Source organism: Liolophura sinensis, chromosome 3, assembly GCF_032854445.1.
Source record: "Liolophura sinensis isolate JHLJ2023 chromosome 3, CUHK_Ljap_v2, whole genome shotgun sequence".
Classification (NCBI taxonomy): Eukaryota; Metazoa; Mollusca; class Polyplacophora; order Chitonida; family Chitonidae; genus Liolophura; species Liolophura sinensis.
The window spans coordinates 9,443,252-9,467,990 of NC_088297.1; the positions used below are offsets into that span (position 1 = coordinate 9,443,252).

A 24,739-nucleotide genomic window follows, 5' to 3' on the forward strand; every position below is an offset into this window, starting at 1 on the left:
CAGGTTGATGGAAGACCTTCCTACGTACGCATGAGGGATAAAACTTCTACTGAAGTTACACGTCATAAATTTCAGATGGTGATTCCATTTGCATTTGGTAAAATGGCTAGAGGCCTCTAGTTTACCAAAATAACAGAGCAAATTAACAGTTACGACTAGAAATTCCGACTAGAAATTTAGAGTTCCGGAAATTAAGTACCCTTCCGTCGTGTCGTCAACGGTTATAACTATGAAATAAACTTTGTGAGGGAAAGAGTCCGAAAATAAGAGTTCAGCACTGTATATACCGATGAGTCAGCTTCACACATAGAACATCCATCAACGCACACGTACACATAACACAAAGGGTGATTCTGACATTTCTGATTCACATTTATGTTCGCGCTAACAATATGAGAATACTGGGACAGGTTTCACGGTCTTTGTTGTCATCATATCTCACACCGAGCTCCAGCGTATTCCAGTCTTGTTCTTAACACCACAGGAATTCAACTCTATTCCAGGCTTATTCCAATCGCCAGAATTATTCCCAAGTATTCCAGGCTTTTTCTTAAAACCACAACAAATTTAACAGTATCTCAAGCTTGTTCCTGCAACCACCATTATTCCCAAGTATTCTAAGCTTGTCCACAATACCAATAATTCCACAGTATTCCACAACTGCTCTAACGGCCCCAAAATGGCCGAATATTCAATACTTGTCCTTAACACCTCCAGTCTCCAGTCTTGTCCTCAGCGCGCCAAGACCATTTTTTATCTTTCCTTTTGGAAATATTGAACGATTTCACTATCTCATAAAAGGACGAGCAAACGACATCCGGACGCAAAACCTCCAAGCTTAAAGCTTCACGATATTGACACAAAAGCAGTAAAAAATGACGATATCACCAGAAGAGATAACCCATTCCAGGGTTTTTTTTTCCAAATCTCACGTTGATCTTTCCTTACGCATGGCATACTGTTTCTTGAACACCATCTGACTATTCAGAAACTGCTCAGATTTCGTCAAAGACTCCGGGTATCCTTTACTCTTTAAATAATGCTGCAAGTATTTGCGTATTTCTTTCAGCCCGTTAGCGTTATAGTCAGAGCCGTTCTTCTTTTTCACAGAGGCAAAAAAATGCACAAGGTAGTTGTCCAGCGTGCTCGGAGGCATAGCCTCCACCGGGCGTGATTCAGGATACCCCATAAGAGTTAGCCATCTCTTGAACGTATTGACGGCGCTCTGAGCATTACTGGTCGTAGTCTCTCGATAAATGCAAGTCTTCGAGGGCGCCTCTGTGTTGGAAGAATCTAGGGTAGGGTAGGACACTTCTACAATGTCGGAATTGTTTTCCCCGGTTCCAGACCACCTGGGTATTCTTCCGCTAGTACTTGGTCGCCAATCTAGAAAGTGTTATCAGAAAACAAAAGAACTGTGAGTAAAAACACTCGGAGAATTGTTTAGTGGGGTTTTCAAACTTAATATCTACAAGTCAGTTGCTCTGCGTTTCACGCCGACTCCTAGAGGCATCATTTCGGGTTACTTGTGTGCATTTGTTCCCAGCATCAATAAAGTGTCAGAAGTGAGAGGCACAAATGTTTGAAGTACTTGTTCACAAGCTGTATGCTTGTTTGCCTGCTTGTCGCTGTCAGTGTGCTTTGTCTTGTCAAGCTTGAGAATCATGACATTTCCCCTTTCAATGACAAGAACCACATGCTATCCCAAACATGAACCTTTTATGACTATATATATATCTATATATACATATATTCTGACATAGTTGTACTATATAGACATATATATATAACCACATGTTCTTTGTCACTTCGTTTATCCTGACGATAACCACTGACAACTAGTAATCTTTGACTATGTCCAACGGCCACTACAAAGTTTCTTCTGTAAATCAAGCTTCATGACAATAACAGTCTACAAAATACTTCACCTTATATTCAAACCTTTCCAGACTAAAAATGTCGTATAAATGACAACATTAACAGAGAAACTAATGGACGTTAATCAATTACAATATCATTCGGCAGGCACTGCAAAACGTTGTCATGCAACATCCATGCAAAACCTATGTAAGAAAAATAAGGCAGCCGTTTGAGAAAACGAATGATCCATGTAAGAAAAATTCGCCAATACTCAACACAAAAGTAAAGCCAATCAAAACGGTTACTGATTGACAGGAAGGCCATGAGGGATCATCAGGTTACCGGTTATACACCTGTATGCTTTGGCATTTGTATTTACGAGAGCAGTAACTGACTGATCGATAGGAGACAGATAAGCACTGTAACACAGTTTTATCCCAGCACACAATATAACTTTTGTCCTCCCTAAGCTGTTATTTAGCCAGCAGTTTTCGGAACATGGTTTCACAGAGGAGGGCTATTTTTGTGAAAGGTAATTATTTGGGTTATTCTGAAATACTAGCAAAGATTCAATTGGATTCGTGGTTGTCGTTTTTCCTTAGACACTCAGAGACAAGATGTGCACTCTATAACAGGGAATGCACTTTACAGCGAAGTGTACACACGAAAACAAGCTGCACACGAAAACAAGACGTCTCATTACTACCACACACTAGTTTTCTTGTATACACTTATCATGCTTTCCGAAATACAGATATCAAGGATCGGATTCGATGAAGTACTCGATGGTAACGTTGAAGAGGGTTACGTGAAGTTGGTCCCGGAAGAATGTTCTGTCGCCTGCAACACTGAAAAAGTTCCAACGACCGGAGAACCTTTTTCAGCATTTTGTGTGTGTGTGTGTGAGGAAGGTGAAAGGATGGGGGGGGGGGGGGGAGGGATAATGTGTACAGAAGCCTTTTTTTGAACACATAATCAGCTCACAACAAAAGCCTTCCCGGTAAACACTTTGACCAGAATGATGCAACATAAAACTAAAGCAATAAGAGAAACGATGTTGAATTTCCTTGGCAATGTTCTTCTGAATCATGCAGACAGCCTTATTATTAACACATAATTATAAATAATAATTGCTCGGCTTTGCAAAAAAAAAACGGTTTTTCGGGTAAATACGTGTACTTATATGACTAGAATTATGCTAGATGACACAAAATAATTGTTTGGAAGTAATTATTTGAATGTTAGTATCACTGGGAATTTTTGAGTGAATGATCGGGAGAATTCGATGCATGTTGCATTTTGTGCACGTATGTCCACAACAACGTGTACACATGAATCTCTAGGACATTACTATTGGATCCAGATGGTATCCGGTTTTCGTTTCTCAGTCTCCAACATTCACTTTTGCTTTCCAGAAATTCCCAAAACCACGGATTTCGAATCCTTCGAAGCTTTCTTCAGCTTCTCCATTTGTCGAAGCATTTCCACCTTTTTCAGGTACACCTCTCGACACTTGGCGAACTTATCTGATCTCGTCAGAGACTCCGGGTAACCATGACATTTAAGGTGATGTTGTAAATACTTTCGGATTTCCTTCAAACCGCTCGACTGGTACTCTGACCCGTTCTTGCGCTTCACGGTGGCGAAGAATTCGACGAGATAGCCGTCCAGGGTTTCCGGAGGGATTTGCTCTATCGGTCGAGCTTCGTCGTACCCTGCCTCTGCGAGCCACCTACCAAACGTGTTCAGTGCACTTGCTTCGGGTTGTGTTATAACTTTTGCTACGCACTCAGGAGGTCCGTGCGGATAGTTTGTCTGGCCATCTGATACCGCCCAATCTAAAATAAATTTAGTAAAAAAAATACGGAGTTAGAATCCTTGCTTAAAAGTCGTTAATCTGTGCGAAAATGGTGATCTGCTTATCCTGAACGTAGAAATTAAAAAAATGAAACAAAACACTGTTTTAACTTCAGGAACCCGCTTTCTCTTATGTAGGGCAACAGGCTATTTAACACCAACATAAAGCAGTTCAGCCTAAAAAATATATTCAACGGTCAAACTCCTTTAAACCTAAGGATAACATTTTCGTCAGTTATTAGAAAGCCCAAAAAGTTCTGGCAGAAAATCCAAGCATAACAAATGGCCTGAACGAAAAATCAATTCTACAAGAAATGTTGTATGGTCAAGTTCAACATTATTAAGAATCACTGCAAATGCACCTGATATTAAAATTAAAAAAGAGCCATCAGAAAATGGCGAATACCCCCAGGGGCTATACTCTACAGGCCATTTGCATAATGGCGTTACGATCTGCATGAGCTATGCCTTATGGGCTATTGAAAACAGGGTGGCAGGTGTGGAATACAGTCCACCCACTCAGCAAACAGATGTGCTCTATATGAAAGCATGACCAGGTTACAAATCAAAAAGAAATGCCAGGACACATGTTTACCTGTACATTTATAATGACCAACACGTGGAAACGAGGAACTGGGAATGCTACTTAAATGTACGAGCACTGAGAGACTCTAACAACAAGCATTCTGGGAGACTGTAACAACACGCATTCACTATCTACAAACTCCAATACTATGTTCAAAGGGCAATAACTCAATAGCCGAAACAGCACATCCACACCATCGCACAGTCTCTGTTCTGTCTAGAGTTTTATAAAAAAAACAATAGTAACTGTAGGAAGAGGTGCTTTGGCAAGGCGGTGGATATGGACAGTCAGTGGATATGGACAGTCAGTGGATATGGACAGACGCAACCTGGTCGTTACTACAACAATCGTGGAAAGGTTCCATACATCGTCACAGCTGTATGTATCCACCAAAAATTACAAATGTACACGCATAACAACTGCAGTTGTAGCCTGAAAACAAAGTCCACACCTATTTAGCAGATATTATGGCAAGCTGGTTACCATGGCAATCTGGTTACCACGACAATCGTGAAAATGGACATATGTGAAGTGCGACACATCATTACCAGGTACTGCATGAATCCAACAACATTTAATACAGCATACATGCAAAACAACGGGATACGGATGTCTCTACATACAAACAGATGGGCGAATCGTCAAATACCGCAAAGCGGTCCGCCTAAACACACGCGTAAACACAAAGATACACGTTTCGTTTGATACGATTCAAAAGAGATGCCTCCACCAATCTGACCCCTGTCATACAATTGATAAATTCTTGAACACGGCATTAAAAAACCAATTAAAATAATTAATCAATGAAAAGATATGCAGCCTTTGTCTTTCACTGATATCCAGATTAACTTATTGACATTCCAGATATGAAATCTAGAAAAGGTCCAAATATTACTGTGCTGACACGCTGTCTATAATTGTCTACCTAAAGCATTCTGTGCTGAAACAATGTCTTTACGGTTGTCTAGATAAAGTATAACAAAGCACCAATAACTTAATGAGGTATTATCGGCATATACATGCATCTTTAACTGAAGCACAGCAAAACCAAATATTAATGAAGGACAAATAGACAGAGTTTATGAGTATTACTGAAAGCCACATCAGCAGTAATACAGTCATATTGTAGCCAAGCACAAATTGTTTTATCAGAGCCAGGCGTTCATGCAAAGTGTAAGGAGAAGCAACCCCTTTCATATCTCAATACCTCAATGTGCTAATGGCCAATGAAGTCCTCAAACTAACTCAATCAGACATTTGTAGCAGAACGAAATTATACATTGGTCAATCGCCGGTCAACGTAAGACTATTTATACTAAGGACATGTCATCAAATCCGCACAGAGCGAAAGGAGTTTCACATTTCACGCTTGGTTGTGATTTTACGTCGCACACAAGAATATTTCACACTTGCGACGAGTATGGCTTTGCACAATCAGTCAACATTTCACGAGTGTATCGGTATTTATTACCTCTCCAAGAAAGGAATGAATGAATGAATAAATGAAGGCGGTATTGTGGCTATATCGTCGCAGAGAAATGAAGAAATAAGTAAGTGACAGAGCGTTCAGAATCTCTGGCGATCTGCATTGTGATCAACCACATAGACGGCGCTGTTATCCGTATGTACATATCTATCACGTACATGGCATTTAACAACATAGATGGCGCTGGGAGCCCGGTGTAACCGTCTATCTTGTATGTCATGTGTAACATCATAGATGGCTCCTCTTGTAGCAAGAGATCTTTGCATATTAATACGTAATCGTCCGTTACTACTGAATCACAATCTGATCGGTTAGGGTCTGTAACGCTCGTCATTTTCGAACTGTATCTAATACTGCTTAACCTGGGGCTAGGGGCCGTAAAGGTAGCCATGCTCATCACATCAGCACGATGCCTTTATGAACAGTTGCAATCAAAGCGCGACTAAGATACTTGTTTCATTGTTATTTGACCTGGAACTCACTTGCGGACTACGAATTAGAACTTTGATATGGAATTCATGCCTGGAATATCCACTGTCTGCCCGGCATCATTGAAAACTGATGACCGCTTCTCTCGTGTGTAACCGGCTTTATTTCTTATTTGTATAATTTCTTACATACCTTTGTCTTTGGAAGCTAGTGTTAAACGTTGTTTTGGAAATGGATCTTGCGATTATCGACTTGGAGCGCCTTTTACGGACAACGAATGGTATATGAATGTCGGACATGACGCTTATATTTCTCCTATGGATACACCAATACAGTTATGTATATAGACAATATAAATCATACGCACTCGTACTAAGCCAGGTTGGACCTGGAACAAAATAATTTCAAGATCCTCCGCACATATTGTAAACTACACTCTAGGGGAGACAATGGCTTATAATGTTTGATTCAAGATTTACGCCGTACTCAAGAAAATTCCATTTATATCAGGTGGCCAGGAGTATGGTGGGAGGACACAGGGAAAACCTACGATATCCACAAGTTGCTGACAACACCGCCAAAACGTACGATCGGAGACTTGAACTCACAGCGATCGCATCGCGTCATTGTGCTCATGGGTTATTCTGCTGGGCCAACACCTTAACAAACAGGCCATGGAGGCTCCACGGAGATCATGAAATTCTCACCTCTTAGAGAGCCAACATGGCCGCTACATGTCCTCTATTGCAAAACACAACAGTAACGCATTAAGTTAAAAATCTCAATTGTTGTATTTGTGACTTAAATGGTAGGCCACAACAAGTATTTCAGCAAATGATTTCAATGTGTTTATATATACATGTATATGTAAAACGATTAACATTATATAAAAATTAAAAACCGAATCATATTTAAAAAAAACACACAGGCAAACATTATTCTTTTTAAAATTTACCACACATCATTAACCGCACACAAAGCTTCCACATGGAAATTTTGCCAGAAATAGGATCTTAAACTTAAAAGACTTCCCGAATCTCTGGTTAAATCACTTCTCTTTTCTTTTTCGTGTCAAAGACGACATGCGAAAATAAAACGTCCAAAATTCCTCTGCTTTTTGAGACAAGGCAAAATAACATAAGGAGTTCGCCGGACAGCGAAGTGAGATGTTTCCCGTTGCAAAGATGATGCTGTCATGACAGTATACACGACGAGGAACCACTTCAAGTCATCACGGCAATACTGAATAAGGTCAAGCGGTTGTCCATGACTGCTTTAAGCTGTTTAAGAAACAGTCCAAGATGAACTGTGACTGTGCCAAAACTTCTTGTAAACAAAGCAATGAACAGTGGTTGAGCGAAGATTTCTTCTCAGAATACATATACCACTTGATCAGTCCACTGATTTGAAACACCAATGTCACTTAAAAGATGGATCAAAGTAAACACTACTGAAAGGCTCCGTACGCCGGTAAAACTGTTCAATGGCGGAACACCTCACCCTGTATGCGCGCTTGCGCGGACTGACTTCCGCCCATTCACCAGTCAAATAAAAACTGTCATAATTAGCAGGACTTGTACCCTGCTGATTTTTGATGAACGATCTCATTAGAGGCCTTTTGAATGATACACACGTTTTTCACTGGGGTCAAATCAACAACGTGAAATTTATCTGAACATTTATGTTTGGGCTCCAGATGTTACAACTGGGAACATTTAACAAACGATATATGACAAGATATATGTATTTCAATCTGAACTTCTACGCATGCCCCGTGAACTGTGCAACATATTGACATTTTACTTTTTCACTTCAATGGAGTCAGAATAAGTCACTGGTCATGGTAAAGTCACTCAGGAATTTCAGCGCCCATATCTTTCCGTTTCACACAGCGCGCCAGGTGATTTCTGGCGTACTCTTTTCGGCTGAATTTGGCACCGCAATACTGGCAGCTGAAGGGTTTGGGGTTGGCTTGGTGGAGCCGGAGGTGTCTGGTCAAGCTGTCAGGACGGGTAAACACTTTCTGGCAGACGAAACAAATTCTGGATGTTGTCTTCCGCGGAGGGTCTGGAATGAACAGAAATACGGGCCGTGGGCAGAAGGTGTCTTCGATTATTGTCTTTGTATGCCATTACATATTCTATAGGGAAAAGTGATTTATGGTTGATAGCTTAAACAAAATTCCGTTACGATAAACTGACAGGGACAGTCTAACCAAACCATGAGACACCGTGTGAAATCATGTTTATAATAGCAAATTCTCCCGGACTCTGCCCGCTTTCTTCCCACCGTCAGTGAAATAATCTTCAGCACAACAGTAAAACACCTATCAGATAAATTTAACTACACACAACAGCTGTATGGTTAGTACATCGGATTCTGTAAGACGAGCTCTACATTGAAAATTCCATTTCGTTGTCTATGATGGAGTAAAGACAGCATTTCCGATTCCGTGTTGACACACTGTCTGTAACTGTCTACCTAAAGCATTCAGCAGTATATCCATTCTGTGCTGAAAAAAGTCTTTACGGTAGTTTGGCTAAAGTACAACAAAGCATCAATAACTTGATGAAGTCTTATCGGTATATAGACACATGTTTAAGAGTATCACAACAGAACATATTCTATTGGAAAAAATGTCTATATGATTGGATAACTAAAGAATTATGCTGTACATCGGAACCATAGTGACAAGTGTTTAAGACAATAACTGTACCACTGTGGTACCCATATCCGTGTTAACGGATTATTATTTAACTTATAGGTAACAAATTACATATCTCATAGCCTCTCATTACCTATCTCATGTGGACAAACTCTGCGTGAGCATGGTGAAAGTATGTCTCTCTAATTACAGCAATATGTGTTGTCGATGTGTTGCTAATTGTTAGCAGGGTCCTAAGAACAGTGAGTGCCAAAGAATCAGTGTATCTCACGACTGACAATCTCAGACATAAATCTCAACCGCATGGCCTCGGTCCGTCCACGCGACCGGTACTAGGACAAGTGTAGATCTTACAGGTGCGACTTCTGAAGGTTGCTCGTATCAGACAAAATTTTAATGACTATGTATACTTTTAAACATGTGTAAATATCAGAAACTAGATGTAGGCTCTTCAATATGTATGAAGCTCAGGATAAACACTGCTCCATCCGATATGTGAACATCAATGATTTACTTTTTTTATAGGTGTTTTACGCCTTACTTAAGAATATTTAACTGATACAGTCATAGGGTGAGTGAGGCTAATCGTTAACAACTGTTTAGTTCCATTAAGCATGATTGGTTCCATCTTTTTTTTAGCAAGTTCACAGATGTACGGAAGAACATTTCACAAAGTCGATTGTTGACACGGTTTTGCTCAGAAAACAATTATGCAATATGCATAATGTTTTGTTCCAATAGGCCCATAACGCGTTGTAAACTCTTTCACGTGGCCTACAATTAATATATATATATATCACTATACTGTCATATAAGATTAGTTTTTCCTATACAAAGATTGTCATTTTTGATCCAGCGTCTTCCATTAGGCTTGGATTCTTCCAAGATTCACTCAAAAATCACATATATATTGTATTACGGGTCATATACAAGTTTTTTCTCCAAGCCTCGCTGTATATGGTCTGCTGTACATAATATTTTTCTCCACTATCCACAGCTTAATCTGTCAAAATTCCACGTTCTTACAACGTTTTCCCTTATGCACAGGTTCTTCCTTCACATTCATGATCTCTATATTTTATACACAAGTCTCTTTCTTTTGGACACGATCCGTTCAAATACTATCCATTTATCCCCACCGTGCATACACGTACATGTGTGTAAGTCTTTCAAGAGCTCTGAATACATATAAAATTTAAAAAAGCTTGCACCTGTTCTCTTTGAAATGGTCCATATGCATACACATTTTAGTATGTTCTATCCGAGGGATATAGTGTCCGTTTTTAGTCACTTCAAAGATGTCAAGTTTCATACGTTCTGTTTTGTTCCATTCTGCAACGCTTCTTTCTCTTTCAACAGACGAAACTTCTCTTGAAATGCCTTTTGACTCTGTAAAAATGTGGGCGATTTCGTGATAGACATCGGGTAGCCGTAAGTCTTCAGATAGTACTGCAAGGATTCTCGCAACCGTCTCAATCCACTTGAATGGTACTCATTGCCGTCCTTACGTTCCACAGAGATGAAAAATTCCGTGAGGTAAATGTCTAAAGCATCTGGTGGTATGTCTGTGATACAGCATGTTTCACTGTGGCCTTTGTCACGTAACCAGCGCGTGAAAATGCCTGCTGCGCTGTTTGCGTTTCTACAAGTGTATGACCTGTGATCAGAACCCCGTCTGAGCTTTTCCTGTCTTCCTGGAAAACGCCACGTTTGAAATCGAGAATCTGTCGCCACCCCATCTATAAGTTAAGGGAAAAGGAGTGGCTATTAGATACAAGAGAAGCAATACTACTTTCCTTTTGGTAAAGATTTTCGCATGAAAGGTTGTAAATGTATTCTAAAGAAACCGCAAAGCTATGTTTTGTGTATGCATTCAGATTCCCAGAATGTGGAGTTGGGATGCTCCTATGAAACATGAGGTGAGTTAAAGCCCATTGGAATAACAGAGAAAACGAAAGTAAAATCATTCACAGGTAAACAATGGTTTCAACACTCTCTGACATATTTCGCAGTAATATAAACAAGTGTTTTAACCGCACACTAGATTGCCTCATTCTGAAAGTTGTATCACTGTCAACAGAAAAGATCACGGGAAGAACTGAAATACACCTGTACTGTACTGTGCTGTAAGGCCCTTGTAAATTAAACAAAAAATTAAACCAGATTTAATACTTCTTATAAACAGTCGTTTTCACTTAGCAGTTGATAATCGAACTGCATAATTTTCAGAAGAGTAGCAAGGCAGTGCATTTCATTGGATGCCACTGGCGGTGGGTCAGAATCGTGATCTATATAGCATTGCCTTGCGTACTTCTTTCTGAATAGGTGTTCCTTGTGACGTCAGATGTGATCAGTGCACAACAAAATAAGAATACGATGCTCGGAGTCCCCGGTCTGCTCTAGTAATGTATGCATTAGCAAAAGTGTATACATTCAGATTGAGAACGTATTGTATAACCAAAACAAGACAGAAACGAAGCACTCTACGGCACGGTGCGGCGATAATACTTTCTTCCGCTGCACGTTACATTTGGCCGTCCCCGGTCTGCTCTAGTAATGTATGCATTGGTAAAAGTGTATACATTCAGATTGAGAACGTATTGTATAACCAAAACGAGACAGAAACGAAGCACTCTACGGCACGGTGCGGCGATAATACTTTCTTCCGCTGCACGTTACATTTGGCCCATTACGTCACAATTTGACAGCCATGACGGCTATAGGCCTTGTCCACAGATAGTTTTGAAAAGAAAGGGAATTTCCTTCCTCTCCGTGCAGATATTACATTTGCATCCTGCGTACAAACATGAAGGTATTATTCCTTAATAAAGGAACAGGTAAATGCTATCAAACAACCTTTGCATATGATTCTGATCCATTTATTATACTAGAAAAAGAAACTATAAAACACACAATTGACACACAAATGATTCGTCACGTCAGCACCTTTGCGCTGTCAAGTCATTGGGCGAAAAGAGCTACATGTATTTAAGTGAACTCAAACTACCCGCCGAAGATGTCAAAGTCATCCCTGACTCTTTGATCTCTGGTACAGCAAGAATGTCTTAAACCGGATTCCCTTTGATCAAATTTGTTATGCCTGCGATTCCTACAGAATATGTCCTTCTCTTTCGAGTGTACCCAGCTGTTTGTGTACTCAACGTTAACCTACTTCCACTCCTTTCTGTGGCAAAATGCACCATGCCCAATCACGCATAGATCAGGCGACAAGTGGGTCAGAAATGGGGTCGTATTTCTTGAGGTTCCGTGTAAAGGCAGCCCGACTTTTTCTGAAGTGCTCGTCTTTCGTGATACACGCCGGGTAATTGTTATCCTTCAAGAAGCGCGATAATGACGAGCGAAAGTTGAACACGTATCGAGCGTCATGACACTCTCCGTCGTCCTTGCGGAACACTTCGAAGAACTCTGACAAGTAAGCGTCCAGGGTATGGGTCGGAAGTGACTCCACGCGCCTCTCGTCGTTATGCATCTCCCAATACCACATCTCCACAGCTCTCACCGCCTGGGTCATATGGTAGACGGTCGAGGCAGGTTGCTGGCGGTTTGCTAAGACCCTCGAGCGAATTGCCTTTTGGTAAAAGCGGGCCGGTAGGTGAGGATGACTTGCAGAGAGAAAGTTTGCTGCTTTAGATCCACGCACTGAAAAATCCAGATTTTTAGAAATTTAGATCCAGACAAAAAAAGCGAGGAATCGGCTTTCATATCTGGCATGTCTTTGCGCTGGCATGTATGTATGTATGCTTGGACAATGACATTTAGTGTCATAGTCTACTTTGGTATACACCCCACGAGTTTCCAAATCCATGATCACAACGACCGCTAGCTACATCCAAAAACTGTTTATAGTGGACTTCACAAAAAATATTGGAATATACATCATACCGCCCAAAATTAGGTTTATGCAACGAAGTTGGTCTCAGTACAAAAAATACAGGCTATTTTTTTTTACTATAGTACAAGTATCACAACAATTCAACCAGCAATTAGATAACTGTTCCAGCTGAACCAAAAGTTTAACTGGCTGCCACCACGGAACAAAATACTTAGATTGGTCTCAACATAATACGTTAAAGGTACAATGCAAGCATGCTGCTACCATACAAGCAAAAATCACTCCTCTGTTTTCATAGCTCCTCTGTTTTCATACAGTTACTATCAAAAATTAGCCTCCTGTCCAGAACGTAACCCAAAACTCAGGCTTTTGTTTCAGCTAACTATAAAATTGAAAAAATTGATTTTGTGCCACAATAAAAACAAAAACAAAAAATACAATAAATAACTAAGTAAATAAATTAAATCTTCGGGGTTAAACGATTTTGTCTCTACAACGAACGTCGTATCTGTTTTATTTATTATTCTTGTTTATTGATTTATTACTTTTTACCTGCCAATGGAAAGTCTACTGAAACATTACCACAGCTACAGAAGGACAAAACAATATATATATATATATCGACAACAAATGTTCCACCTGTAACATGCCATGACTGTACAAAATACCGTTAACATGAAAATCAATCATCCAAAGATACACAAATACATCAAATTTAAAGGAAGGTGAATCTCAAAACTTACAGGGTATAGCTTTAAAACTTTATTGCTCATCGCCTGAACGTCTTAAAGACTCTGTCTTGTGCTTGCTGGCTTGCCCGTCCTGTTTGACGATCGTTATGAAGGGTAACTGTTCAGTTTTCGACATATATGGTTCGACATACAACCTTGCCCCACTGCATTCTACCCAATCCTTGCCCGGAGTTGTGGTGGACACTCACAGTTATACATAGCTCAAGAAGAGCAAAAAGCATACAAACGTTAACTTCTCACTGTATTCATCATGACTGTGAGACAAACCATCATGATAGAGCTTGGAACTAATCACTTCTTGATATGGCACACTTGGCAACTGAAATACTTTACACGTACATATATATACTCAAACAACGGAAAAACTGATGACTATTAAGTCAGCCTGAAGAGGCAGAAAACCAGAACTGCATCCTTACATAATTAGAATAGTCTAACATAAATGCATGATAATCAATACATTTACACATGGTTTGCTCACAATTGTCAATAAGGCAGATTGTGAACTTGTTTCATTATTTTTTACTGATTGACTCTTCTTCAACACCATATTTTTAGAATTTTCCTTGACCATGTATTAAATTTACAGTACAAAATCTAAGACGCTGCTTTCTCTTAAAATTGGTCCCTTTTTTTTTTTTTTTTTTGAAATTTCAGGTATCTGTCAGAGTTTGCCAAAAAATATATATATATATATATTATAAGAAAGTAACATGCCAATCTGAGAAAAATTCCACAACAGTCAGTGTGTTCAGGTATTACACTGGGTATTAGTTCCTTATCCTTAGCAGACTACCAGTTCACATGCGCTATTGTACACAAACATATATCATACACAATACAAAACATACACAATATCATGATTACTAACTAAAGTAATTTCACGAAGTCAATACTACAAATCACGCAAGATGTCCCAACGTCGCTGGCACTGTCACATCTCCTGAAATTGTGACATGTGTCTTGGAAGTGTCATAGATGGGTTTTACTGAGATAAAGCTCACGCTGAATGCCAAGCGAGAAAGCTATTAGGTAAAGACAAATGTGTCCAATTGTCTACCTCTAGAACTAAAAACTACGCGTTGTAAAGAGGTTTAAATTTTGTCTTAAGTCAGAAATGGCTTTGTCCAATTGGCCCCAGTATATGTATACTGCAAGAGATCTCCTCATTGTACTCCATCTCCTGATACCATAACACGTCTATTGACACTGTAACACAAACTCATGAGATTGTAACATATCTTCTAATATTGTCACAGATATCTTGGTATTCCTCATGGGTCAGCCTGATACTGTAACAGATATGATTGTGACAGTTTTCTTGTCACTGTCGCACACCTATGACAATTCCTTGGAGTTGTCACATTTCATTCCCTGGCAATGCTCATCATCATCCCTTTGGTTTAGTTCGAAAAATCTCCTAGCAAGTTATAACACACCAAATCATTGCTTTTCAGGATCACCATTTCGGTTTTACAGGGAGGTTTTTTCTCCGTATCTGAAATGCCTGGTGGCTTCGTGCAAAAGCAGAAGACTTGCGCAGAGAGAAGCGATAACCCTTGTCCACAAGAAACCTCTCAATGTACGATCGGAGACAAGCGAACGACGTCGGGTCATAATCCCCTCCGTCCAGCTTCTTGACGTTGCTGAAGAAGTCCACCAACAAAGGATCCAGTTCCTCAGGTGGGATGTCCTCCGTGCATCTGTGTTCTCCACACGCTTGCAGCCAGGTTTCCAGGGTGGCCACCGACCCTACCAAGTGCTTCACGGTGATGTAACTTTTGTCCTGTATGTTATCTATCCTGGAGCGGACGCGTTGGCAGGTAGCGCGGCGCCGGGCCAGCATGGCCTGGGTCGTCATGTCAGGGTAACCTGGAAGGGATAAGGACACTCTTCAGTGGGCAGACAGCGCTGTGGGTCAGTCAAGCACCAAGGGGAAAAAGACAAGGGAAAATGAGCAGAGCTTGTGGGTCTGACGTCAAGAAACAGTGTACAGTGTTCCATGCAGAGTGTTGGCAGAATCCATCAAAAGGGCTCTTTCAAAAATCAAATGGACATACATCAAATGGAACGACAGCAAGTTTTGCCAGCAAGTCTTCATTGCTTTGTGTCCTCAAAATGATTTTCTTCTTGAGAATCCACTGACACTTTTCACATTGAAAATAACTGTAATGCTCTTAATGGAGCTTCTTTTTTATCATTTCTGTTGCCTTTTAGTTATTTTTTTTCCCCCAAATTATCAAACACAAAAAATTCTGGATATACCCATGTAGGTAATACAACCATATTCCATTTTTCTCCAGTTCACGGGTGTAAAATTGTGGGATTATACATTGTACTTAATCCGCAATGTTTGTGTGTATTAAGCTCCTGATTCCACCTTTCTGGAAAAGGTGTGAAAGCATGATTATCCTTTCTTACCGTGTTCACAAGCACAAAAATGTTGAGATGTTATGGTTTCTTCCCAGAAACTCAAACAATTGTTTGTGTGTACACCTATTATCAAATTCTTTCCTACAGAAATGAAGAAACTGAAAAACATTGTTTGGCTTTGAATTTTTTCTATAAATATTCTAATGAGATTGAAATTTCCAATCATCTTTCCATATATCCATGGATTTCCAAAGGTAATGATCTCTGAAATACATCATATAAATTTTCCAGCTAATAACATACATGTATTCTTGCAATATTTCAAAATGGGCTCAGACATGTTCCTGTCCCACTAGCTGTTTCATCTTTCGACAAGATTCTGTGGGCCCTACAAGCCCATAGATGAACTTGCTATGAGCTCACACTCTACACCTTTTCTATATCTTGTCAGGGGTTCATGATCATGATATCTCAAAAATCACTCCAGCCATCAGTTGCAAGGAATTAAACATAAGAATGGATTTCCAACAAGTTTCTGGCAATGGTCACAAACAGTTGGCCATGTCACAGGGAGTAGCTCCTCACACTTGGATAATATTCAGGTATACTTCTCGGGATGTCTAGCAGACTGTCCGGGTGTTTCCTTCAGTACAGGTTCCGCTCGCCAAATCTTGACTTCCACGTCATTAATGTACTGTGTGGAATGTTAAGCAGTCTAGAAGTGGGTCTCCATCCTTTCTGTTCAGCAAGTCTGAGAGCTTGTATCTTCTCCTCTACAGAGTATGACCTCTTGGTTTCTTCTGAAATACCCATATTGCCCATTATAATTGTTTTGTTTTTTTCGCTTTTTTTTTTTAAGTAAGCCATTTGTTTGAAACAAAAACTAAAGAATCGAAAACAGTAACCAGTCTTTAAATATAAACAATCATAGAATAAAATCCTAAATGACGTAATTTGACAAGAGGCCATATTTCACTGGCTAGGTTTGACCATTTGCTAACTATCACACTGTCGTCAATGTTCCGGTTTTTCTCTTTATGCCGTACGTCTTAATTATACTGATAGTGAAAACTGTAAATCGTGTTTTAAACATGCATGTTGAACTCAAAATGTGGAATAAAAGATTGAAAAGCCCTTGAATCTCTAAGCGCCTCAAGCAGAAAACTACACAGACAACAACATGTCATAACTACCTTCACACAGGAAAATTAAGAACTCTCTCAACATGACTACTGCCAGCCTGTAAATAAGCCGTCTCGACCATGTCAGACATAAGAACCGATCATGTCGGGCACAGAGAAAGCGTCAATGAAAATAACTTAAGGAACCTTTACAACACTAGTTGGGTTGAACGAGTTTAGGAAATTTTTCAGCCAAGCTTCAATTAGTTATTTGCAGACCTGTACTGGATTGTCTGTCAAATAAGGCTTTATTTGATGCAGTATAAACTCACCTAAAATATAGCTGGAAATAAAACAGTCCAAAATAACACACAAAAAAAACCCAAACACTGAAAAAACAAGGAATACTCCAACCTAATCCTAAACTGTTCAACAGCACATAACGTCAACCTGTCATTGTCACTCCAGACCCGATGGCCTTTCCAAGGGAGTTTATTCTGCACAGGCCACCTGTGTGCATGGGCCACCTGTGTGCATAGGTCATCTGTGTGCATGGGCTACCTGCCTGCATAGGTCACCTTTGTGCATAGGTCACCTTTGTGCATAGGTCACCTGTCTGCATGGGCCACCTGTCTGTGTAGGTCACCTGTGTGCAGGTGTATTAATGATGTAATATACACAGAAAGTGTATAAACAATTTCCACAACAAAAACACGAAAAACAGCCACAATCTTTTCCTCAAAACACAACAAAACTATAACGTTTCACTGTACCATAATGTCACCAAACCTAGTATTTTTGCAAACGAAACTCACAACGACTGCACTGCCCAAAGATTCCTATTAACGACTCTATCACAGAGGCTCATAATGTAACATTTTTTATCAGATATTTTCTTTAATACATGACAATGGGTTGTTAAAACTGGGCCTCACATACCCAAACTACAGAGAAATCTACATGTATATCTGTATGTGTTTTACACACATATACCAGCCAGATGTTAGTAACCTCGGGAATTCAATACGATACACAGAGCATCATACATATATTTATACGTTACTGGATTGTATGGTCCTGTATGGACTGGATTGTATGGTCCTGTATGGACTGGATTGTATGGTCCTGTATGGACTGGATTGTATGGTCCTGTATGGACTGGATTGTATGGTCCTGTATGGACGAGTCCTGGGCGCCCAGGAAAGGGACGAACTTGGACAGTTGTGTTTACTACATAATATAGTATAGGCACTGGACACTTAGGTGTATAACAAGATATCACACACATGTACCTTCTCTTTCAGCGGATATATTTTCTGCTCTAAGAATACTCCTTAATCAGTGATACTAAAACTGTATATAACCTGGTTAAACGCACACACACACACACACACACACACACATATATATATATGTTCACTGTAAATGCAGGTTTTCAGAGTAAATTTTCAATAATGAGAATAATTGTACATGTTTACACATATCTAAAATCCACGCGAATTTTTCTCCAATCAGCATAACCTTTTCTAGCTTTGCTGGAGTAAAATTATGAAGTCCTCCTCGGACCTCATTTTTTTTTTTCCGTTTCCTTTTTTAAAATGACATAATCGGACAAATTCCATGGCATAGTACATACATGTACATGTTGACGACATGACAGTTTCTCAAATCTAAAGCATGAAACACTGTTATAGTTTGAAGAATCACAATGGTTGACTTTGTGTAACACAATCATTGGTTGTTCTTGTCAGGCACGTGACATAACTAATCATTAATCCATACACCAGGATTAATACTCATCACATGTGACAACTTCCTGAATATGAAGTGATATAAAAAAAGATACAAAAAGGTATAAAACTACAGAGGAGGTGTGCGGCGAAAATGTTAGAGTTACCTCCCCTCGACTGAGTTGCTCTCCCTGTCAGACCAGGTCCTGAGATAACAAAGCAATCTTTGACTTTCAGATCATTTTAAAACTGGTATTACTTATGTAAACAAGTTATGTAAGTTATCCTTCAACAAATTTCAGCCAAATTAACAGAACGGAATATACCAAATTTAATGATTAAAATTTTAACTATAATGCTAAATATTATGGTCCAGAGCTAAAGCAAATTTAACAAAGTTCACCTGTATACTCTGTGCAGAAAATCACGCTCTGTGTATGAACAAGCATGTCAGTGTGCCCCACAACAGCGTTTGGAACGCGAGTTACTATCAGACAACATACCCAACTCATAAACTTACTGTACACTGTAAGAGTTTCAAACCCTGTCTTTTGAAAATGTAAATGTAAACATCTTACAGGAGCTGTATGCTGATCATGGTTTCAATGAATTACCTCCCTTGAAGTCACTCTCCCAGACAAAAATGCGTGTGATTTGTAGCACACTGTAGTTACATTTACATAAAGGTGGAATCTTAGTAACTTAAGTTTTGAAGTTAAACAGCATAAATTGAAAACATATACAAACATATGAATTCAGACATATGGACATGTACCACTCACACAAAAGGGTGATTTAAATAAAGAAAATCCTTCTGTCTGTCCAAGTGACTTTCTTAACAAAAGAATAGACACAACTTTGGCAACATTCAGGCAACTTCAAAGAAGACTAAAGAGCTGATTTAGCTTTGTTAAGTAGTTCAGAAAACCATGAATAAATGCTGTTATATTCATTTACGTAATGTATGTTTTTTTATTTAATCTTCTAGAAGTCGCCTGAAACTGTGAAGGGATATATTCTACCTCAGTTAAGAAAGATCAACTGAACTTCATCGAAGATCTCTGAACATTTCTGCAACTTTCAAAGGCTGAGGGGCCTCCGTGGCTCAGTCGGTTAGCGCACTAGCGCAGTGTAATGACCCAGGAGCCTCTCACCAATGCGGTCGCTGTGAGTTCAAGTCCAGCTCATGCTGGCTTCCTCTCCGGCTGTAAGTGGGAAGGTCTGTCAGCAACCTGCGGATGGTTGTGGGTTTCCCCCGGGCTGTGCCCAGTTTCCACCCACCATAATGCTGGCCGCCGTCGTATAAGTGAAATATTCTTGAGTACGGCGTAAAACACCGATCAAAAAAAAAAAAAAAAAAAAAATCAAAGGCTGATGTCGTGGTTTTCCTACATTCTGCCACCCACAAAATAGTTGTTACTGTCAGACAACGCCTATGAACTGCATGCTCCACTAGATGAGGCCTGACTTGTGGCGTCTCATCATATTTTAAAAGTAATCTCTTGATACTAGTACATGTAGATCGTGGGTGCTGGTGTGCAACAAGGGAGGTAATTCAGTGAAGGCCTATTGTGATCAACAGATCAAATACACACTGACACAGCCGCTAAAATACATGTCAATTCAATTTGAGAACCACAAGAAATCTGGCTGGTCATGTACATATTCACATGTATGTGTTAAGTACATGTATGTGTTAAGTACATGTGCATGTATGTGTTAAGTCCATATATGTGTTAAGTACATGTAGTCAGTGAAAACTGCAAGCCACACACAACAATCAGTCTTTGCCTGAGAACATCAATTAAAGAATCAAAAATTTAATTATCAAATGTTTCATATCCATGATCTTGTATTGTTTTGCCTGGACAGCCAATAAGGAAGTTTCAAGTTCAAACTCTTTGTCTCTAAAAGTCAAAAAAAGGTCCTGTTGTGATAGCGAATTGTCAAAAATATTGGGCAAATTTTGTTTAAATAATTTAATCTGGAGATAAAACATACAAATGGCACATCAGGAACTTTTTGATTTCACAAAGGTTCTAGACCTCAATTTTCTACACCATTTGTTTACTCTAAATAGCTTTATGAGGAATTTTTTCTGACGCCCATGTTATAGTTATCGTAAACAAAAAGCTTTATCCAACTTTTTTTCCAGGTCACATGGTACAATAGGTCTTTTCTACCTTCGCTTTTTCATAAAGACAAACTTTAAATTGTCATTTGTCTATTTCACAGTGTGTAACGTTCATCTGCTGTCCTTTTTCCTTTTAAATTGCCATAATTTTGATCACAACCATATCGAACAAGTTATGCCCCAAAAGACATTCTGAATGGAACATACAGGGCTCCAGAACTACATCTTCCCTACAGGTTCCCTTGATCTGTAGTATATACAGTAATTTTGGTCATATCAGTTCCTGGCCTTGCAAAAACAGAATCGACTAATAGAGCTTTCCTATGTGTAAATCACTTCAAATGCACGCACATATATATATATATATACATGTATCACTCTCACTGGACAAGCACTCCATTACAACAGAGTTATTGGCAAATTAAAAAAGTTCTGAATAAGCAATGTCTTCTTCTGCTCATAAAAGCTGGCCAAATTTTCGTATCACATCCATTTTTCCGCTTACACTTTCAAACTTTTCAAAAACAAAGAAAAAGAGATTTTTGAGTCATAAAAAAGGATTACTTTGTTCACGATCTGAGGAATTGATTTATCAGCTGCTCTTGTGACATGTACAGACAGGAGCAGGACCAATCACTTGATCTTCATTTTAAGGTCCGAGTTTTTGAGGAAATCTTTGATCCCTGCTGGTTTATGCACATTCCTATTGCAAATAGCCTAAAGACTTACACAGGCAAAGACCTACTTGTTGTGAATGTCTCAGCTTATCAGTGAAAACTAAAAAAGTTAAACTGACCTGCACCATGTCCTGTATCTTGAGATAATGACTGCTCCCCAGGAGGTGACTGGAATGACATCACATGTTGTATTGAGCTTGAATCCTCTGTTGAAACTGATGGAGACGATGAGTAATGAGCAGCTGTGGAAGAGGCCTGAGGTGAAAATGCTAATGAGTTATCTCCCCTTGACTGGGTGGCACTCCCCGGCTGATGTGACGATATCAAAGTCCTAAAATCATTGTCTGTCATAGATGTTGAGTGATGGTCATCAGGATCAGAGTCTTGGATGATAGACATCAAGCTCTGATTGTCCGTTTCACTGATTGACGTGTCTTCAATGTGGCGCATTTTTGATGGAGATGAATTTGAAAAGGAATCGCGTGATCTGGATAATGAGTCTGGTAATGGTCGTTTTCTAGCGTTCTGATTGCTGGGCTGTACACGGTGAATACTGATAGGGAACACATCCTGGTCATCTTCTGTAACTTCCTCTTTGATCACCACGACTCCCGGGGACAACCGATCATCTGGCTGATTCTCCTCGTACACTACCGGTTCAGGAGGACGTGTCTTCTGATAGCTTTTCGACCCAGGTAAGGCAGTTCGGGACAAACTTTGAGGACTGTAGGCATCATCTGTCCTTGTAATCACTGGTGAGTGTACCTCATGACCTTTTAACCACACTGGGTCTGGACTCTCCCCTGAGCAGTCTGGTAAACAGACAAAAACTTTGATTTAATATTCTGATGACCAAAATTTTGTCCATGACCAAGTTATTCATTTTGCATCATTTGCAGAGTTCAGTTCATCTGAGAAAGATATTTTGATGTTTGTTCGAAACATGTATTACAGCACATCATCCTACTAAAATAGTTTCAGTAATAAAAGGGATACTGTCTGATCTTTAACATGCTTATTTGCATTAACTTACATCTGGCAGCAAGGAGATGCAAAATCTCCACTCAATACCTAAAGTACTGAAATCATAAATTTGGTAATTTACAATAATTGATATGCACACACATCATCAGCGATGGAACATCCCTCTTGGGTCAGCATGTTTTATATGCATATAGAAGGTCAGGTCTATGCATGCTGTATTTTTTAGATACCACCCCTTTAACATTTGTTTACCTTTGATTCTAATACACAATACACTAAGTCAGGGATTTGGTCATTTACAGTATTTAATACACACATACCATATCAATAATTGAATATCCCCTCGTTTGTGCAAACCCTGAACTCAATAAATGCAGTACTTTTTGAGATACCACCCCTGACATTTTGTTTAACACTGATTTTAATGCACATTACACTAACTCACGAATTCAGTCATTTATAGTACTTAATACTTTGTCATGGCGAGCTAAAAATGTACACATGGACAAGAATATATTTACTTAAATCTTCACTTGAGTCGTTTTCTAAAAATTACAAACTTCTTAAAATCAAACGTATTCCACAATGAAATAATATGCAAAATTTACAAAGACACAGTGTCAATGCATGTAACTGTAAGTGTATGCATTCACAACAAAGATACATTTACAAAGACACACAGTCAGTGCATGTAACGAAGTGTATGCATTCACAACACAGATGCATTTACAAAAACACAGAGTCAGTGCATGTAACTGTACGTGTATGCATTCAAAACACAGATACATTTACAAAGACACAGAGTCAGTGCATGTAACTGTAAGTGTATGCATTCAAAACACAGATACATTTACAAAGACACAAAGTGAGAGCATGTAACTGTAAGTGTATGCATTCAAAACACAGATACATTTACAAAGACACAAAGTGAGAGCATGTAACTGTATGTGTATGCATTCACAACACAGATACATTTACAAAGACACACAGTCAGTGCATGTAACTGTAAGTGTATGCATTCAAAACACAGATACATTTACAAAGACACAGCCAGTGCATGTAACTAAGTGTATGCATTCAAAACACAGATACATTTACAAAGACAGAGTCAGTGCATGTAACTGTATGTGTATGCATTCACAACACAGATACATTTACAAAGACACAGAGTCAGTGCATGTAACTGTAAGTGTACGCATTCACAACAAAGATACATTTACAAAGACACAGAGTCAGTGCATGTAACTGTATGTGTATGCATTCAAAACACAGATACATTTACAAAGACACAGAGTCAGTGCATGTAACTGTAAGTGTATGCATTCACAACATAAATATATACATATGTATAATTCATTTATTTGATTCATGGTGTTTAACACCATACTCAAGGATACTTCACTTAATCAACAGCAGCCAACAATTATGGTGGGAGGAAACCCGGCAGAGCCCGGGGGAAACACACAACCATTCCCCAGGGTGATGGCAGACCTTCCTACGTACCAATACATATATAAGGGCTGAGAGTTAATAAGGAATAAACCAACCTAATGAGATGGCTCCCTTCGCTTTGTACTCTGCCAGACGTAAATCAAGCCATATTGCAAATTTGGACAAGACAACAGGCTCACTGCAGAGTTCCCCAATGATACAGGCAAACTTGTTCTGTACTCGCTCCAGAATGGCATCCATATCAGTCAAACATTAAAATACCGAACGTCAGAACAGGTTAAGCTGCAAGAAGAGATCACATCACAAATTAATTTTGATATTTTATCATGTACTAATACATGTACACAAGGTTCATACTCATGAAGATTTCAAATTTCCACAGAGATGTAGGAAGAGGGAGGGGGGGGGGGGTCAAGGTGGCCATGTGGAAGGGGACAGCATATCTCTTGGTCCCCCCACTTTTCAGGTTCCAGAAATAATATATACCTGAAACACAAATAGGCCCCTTCACCGAATAAAACCGTTGCAAATATATTTTCTTGGTAAAATAAACATGGTAAACTGCAATATATGCACTCATCGGTGTTGAGTCACTTATTTCATTATGGCTTATCGTCATTTCCAAGATCAATTCACTCAGGACGGGTCACAAGATTCATCAGTGAAGGAAAGATAAGTAACAGCTGTAACCACCGAATTTGGTGCATTACTGACAATTGCCAAAAAATCAGACGCACGCCGTTTTTCTCAGCCAAAGGCCTGATCAAAAATTATATGTAT

General features: G+C 39.3%; 1 protein-coding gene across 9 annotated transcripts in view; it reads right to left on the reverse strand.

Moving 5' to 3' along the window:
- LOC135463699 (zinc finger protein 181-like) overlaps positions 1–24,739 on the reverse strand; it is a 35,726-nt gene that overhangs the window by 8,306 nt on the left and 2,681 nt on the right. For 2 of the 9 annotated variants that reach the window (XM_064741085.1, XM_064741086.1), the window contains exons 2-4: positions 24,055–24,241; positions 21,643–22,335; positions 169–1,386 (exon numbers count right to left, since the gene is read on the reverse strand). In XM_064741085.1, the coding sequence (XP_064597155.1) occupies positions 929–1,386; positions 21,643–22,335; positions 24,055–24,199 (1,296 nt within the window). In that variant the 5' untranslated portion in view covers positions 24,200–24,241 and the 3' untranslated portion in view covers positions 169–928. Of the gene's footprint in view, positions 1–168; positions 1,387–2,798; positions 3,699–7,035; positions 8,286–9,839; positions 10,623–11,754; positions 12,544–14,479; positions 15,361–15,876; positions 16,662–21,642; positions 22,336–24,054; positions 24,242–24,739 lie in introns of those variants that run through there. The other 7 variants (XM_064741088.1, XM_064741091.1, XM_064741089.1 and 4 more) reach the window with 7 other exon arrangements.